The sequence below is a fragment of the Salvelinus sp. IW2-2015 genome, linkage group LG22 (genome assembly GCF_002910315.2).
Source record: "Salvelinus sp. IW2-2015 linkage group LG22, ASM291031v2, whole genome shotgun sequence".
Classification (NCBI taxonomy): Eukaryota; Metazoa; Chordata; class Actinopteri; order Salmoniformes; family Salmonidae; genus Salvelinus; species Salvelinus sp. IW2-2015.
The window spans coordinates 15,789,813-15,793,393 of record NC_036862.1 but is presented as its reverse complement, the minus strand read 5'-3'; the positions used below and the strand labels follow the sequence as shown (position 1 = coordinate 15,793,393).

Sequence of the window (3,581 nt, the reverse complement as noted above, 5' to 3'; positions counted from 1 at the left end):
AATTGCAAAAAGCGGTTCTGTGAAAATGTAATTTAATCAGAAGCCACTGCCAGATTTCTGGATTGGGCTGCGCTCAGAGTATCCTGCCTTGGCAAATCGCGCTGTTAAGACACTGATGCCCTTTGCAACCACGTACCTATGTGAGAGTGGATTCTCGGCCCTCACTAGCATGAAAACTAAGTACAGGCACAGACTGTGTGGAAATGATTTAAGACTGAGACTCTCTCCAATACAACCCAATATTGCAGAGTTATGTGCATCCTTTCAAGCACACCCTTCTCATTAACCTGTGGTGAGTTATTCCATTTTTGATGAACAATTAAGGTTTTACATGTAAGATGGTTAAATAAAGAGCAAAATGATTGATTATTATTATTTGTGCCCTGGTCCTATAAGAGCTCTTTGTCACTTCCCACGAACCGGGTTGTGACAAAAACTCACACTCATTCTTATGTTTAATAAATATATCGTATAGTGTGTGTGGCAGGCTTACGATGATGGCAAAAAACAACATTTGAGAGTGCGCTGGCCCTGGTGCTAGAGGGGTTGAATGTTTGAAGGGGTACGGGACTATAAAAAGATTGGGAACCACTGTCTTAGAGGAACCGGTAGAGCTGGAGAGTCTTCCGGAAACTAGAGCACATTAAATTCTGCCTTATCGTCCTGACTGACAGTGAATAGGACTTCATCTGAATGGGAGAGGGGAGAGACGGTGAAAAGAGGAGGAAGTGAGCTTTGAAGTATTTTGTCCTTGGAGATGATGTTTCTCTCTTTGAATGCGTCGTAGTTTTCGTGTCATTTCATGTTCACGCTTAGACAGAGGACAAAGAGAGTGTATTTCTGGATAGCAGGAGGAGTGTTGAGGAAAGGGAGAAAACAAGGAATGTGTAGAGAGAGAGAGTTAGGAAACAACTCAATTGCTACTCAACCATTAGTTATGAATGAGTGACTACAACAATCAATCCCCTAGTGTCCCATGTCTATGACCATCAGTGTGGTTGGTTTGATGCGTGTCTCTCAAGCGTTTATGGTCTAAAACAGCTGCCACTTTCTATCTTCATCTCTCCTCCAYCCCTCCTCCCTCCATCCTACACCTTTCCCAGGTCGGCATCATCGATGATGACATCTTCGAGGAGGAYGAGCACTTTTTCGTGCGGCTGCTCAACCTGCGCATTGGTGACGCCGAGGGGATGTTCGAAAGTGATGAGCCAGGCGCGGGACCCAAGGGCCACCTGGTGGAGCCACTGGTCGCCACGGTGACCATCCTGGACGACGACCATGCTGGCATCTTCACATTCCGTGATCGGCTGGTGCGCGTCAGCGAGAGCGTTGGCACCATGGAGATCTCAGTGGTGAGGAACTCGGGCGCCCGCGGCACGGTGATCCTGCCCTATCACACGGAGGCGGGCACTGCGAAGGGGGGCGGCGTGGACTACGAGGACACCCGGGGAGAGCTGGAGTTCTCCAACGACCAGACAACGTGAGTAGTGATGGACGGACGCACAGAAAGGCAGATAGATAGATAGACATACAGACTCCCTACCTCTACACATCTACTCTATTTGTTTATTGGTTGCTTCCATTTCATCCATCTTCCTCTTTTCCCACTCCCCTCTCCTCCCCTCCATCTTTTCCCACTCCCCTCTCCTCCCCTCCATCTTTTCCCACTCCCCTCTCCTCCCCTCCATCTTTTCCTACTCTCCCCTACTCCTTCATTCTCGCTCCCTCCCCCTCCCCTCTCCCTCCTCCATGCCTGACACTGTTCTCCATTATTCATCAAGGCCAACCTGATGGGAGCTTTAACTCCATCAATGGCTTGAGTGTTTGTGCTCAACTCATAACCAATACTGTATTCACACTGCTATGTGTTGCTGCCTTAAAGTAGGCTACACCATGCTATATTACCATGCTATCTGTATTCATGTCTGTCTTCTGGTTATCTTTCTCTCTCGCCACAAATCTGCACAGTAATGTTAATTTTAACATCTTGTTTATTTCTCATTCATCTCTAATTTCGCTCTCATCTCGCTGTATCTATTCTTCCCTTCCTCTTTCTCTATTGTCTCTCATTCTCTTTTCTTTCTCTTGCTCTTCTCTTTCTCTCTCGCCTCGCTCTCTCTCTCTCTCGTCTCTCTCTCCCTCAGCCTCTTATATTCCTGTATCTACAGATGTAGGATCTCAATATGATCACCCTGGACCCTATGGTTGAGTGCCAGTAAGATCCCCAAAGAGAGAGAGCAGAGAGAGAGATAGAGAGAGAGAAGAGAGAGAAGAGAGAGAGAAAGAAAGAGAAGAGAGAGAGAGAGAGAGAGAGAGAGAGAGAGAGAGAGAGAGAGAGAGAGAGAGAGAGAGAGAGAGAGAGAGAAAGGCCGTATCAGCTGTTATCACACCTGTTGTATTAGAGAGCCTGAGAGAGAGTGCTAGGTCAACATGGCTGGCATGGTTCACTGAGGTTCAGCTGATATTGGGAAACTGGAAAGGAGACACTCACAGAACATGCAAACGGACACACACACTACAAGTACACACACCTGAGATTCCCCTCTTCAGCCAGCGCGGTTCCTCTATATGATGGAAAGTTCTCCTTTTTCTCATACTCCTCATCGTCATTGATCCTCACCTGCAGGGTCTGACTGCGCCGCACGCACGCACACAGGTCAGTATCAGAGGTCAGTAACCAACAAATGGATTAGACTGTCTTCTTTAACTTTATTCAACAGTTAAGAGATCAGTGAAAGATGTAGTCCCAGGGGTTAGTCAGGGATTTTACTTTACAGAGAGAGCTCACCTCACACACACAGATGACGACCCCCCCCCCCCTTAATGTAGAGCCACAAGGGTCTCTTTCCACCATGGGTCACTCCCAGATATCAATGAGCTAACCATACTCCATGTACAGCTATTGAGCAAAAGGCAGGGAGGGGAGCGGCACAATGCCAGACAAAGATGTCTTCCTCCCCGGTGCCGCCCCAGACATATTAACAGACACAGCTTGCACTTAAATCACTACAGAGGACCCACGGCAATATCCCTCCACGGCTGAATAATTCAGATGCAGACATGCACACCAGCCAGTGAGGGGACACCCAGGGGTCTGCAAACACAGAGGGGCGTCACCTCGGCTGTATATCATCCCTATTACTGTGACCCAACCTCACCCACTGCTCCAACCCTCAGCCACTGCTCAACCTCAGCCACTGCTCCAACCCTCAGCCACTGCTCCAACCCTCATCTAGCTCCTTCCATCCTGTGATTCTACCTACTGTACTACCTAATGTAGTACCTACTGTAAGTCCTTTACTCTACCTACTACTGAGCAACCTTAGCCTCAGCGTCTCTTGGGGACTTACTGGCACTCAACCATAGGGTCCACACCCCCCCCCCCCTACAGAGTAGTGCAGGGCTGGCGGTCAGCTTTTACTTCAGGCTGATGCGGAATGGCTGGTGAAAAGAGGAAATAGGGGGGTGGAGGGGAGGAGGGAGTTGGAAGACGTGTTTCACTTTGTTATTATGTACATTAGTCCTGATAGAGTCTCCCAGGACATTGTGCCTGAAAATGTCACCACAGCAATCAGTCCCTG

At 48.4% G+C, this 3,581-nt stretch overlaps 1 protein-coding gene across 1 annotated transcript in view; it reads left to right on the top strand.

Annotated features, from left to right (window-relative positions):
* The window catches only part of LOC111949763 (sodium/calcium exchanger 2-like), a 111,022-nt gene extending 109,538 nt beyond the window's left edge, over positions 1 to 1,484 (top strand). The window contains exon 5 of the mRNA XM_023967115.2: positions 1,104 to 1,484. Within this exon, the coding sequence (XP_023822883.1) occupies positions 1,104 to 1,484 (381 nt within the window). The remainder of the gene's footprint in view (positions 1 to 1,103) is intronic.
* The last annotated feature ends 2,097 nt before the right edge of the window (positions 1,485 to 3,581 follow it).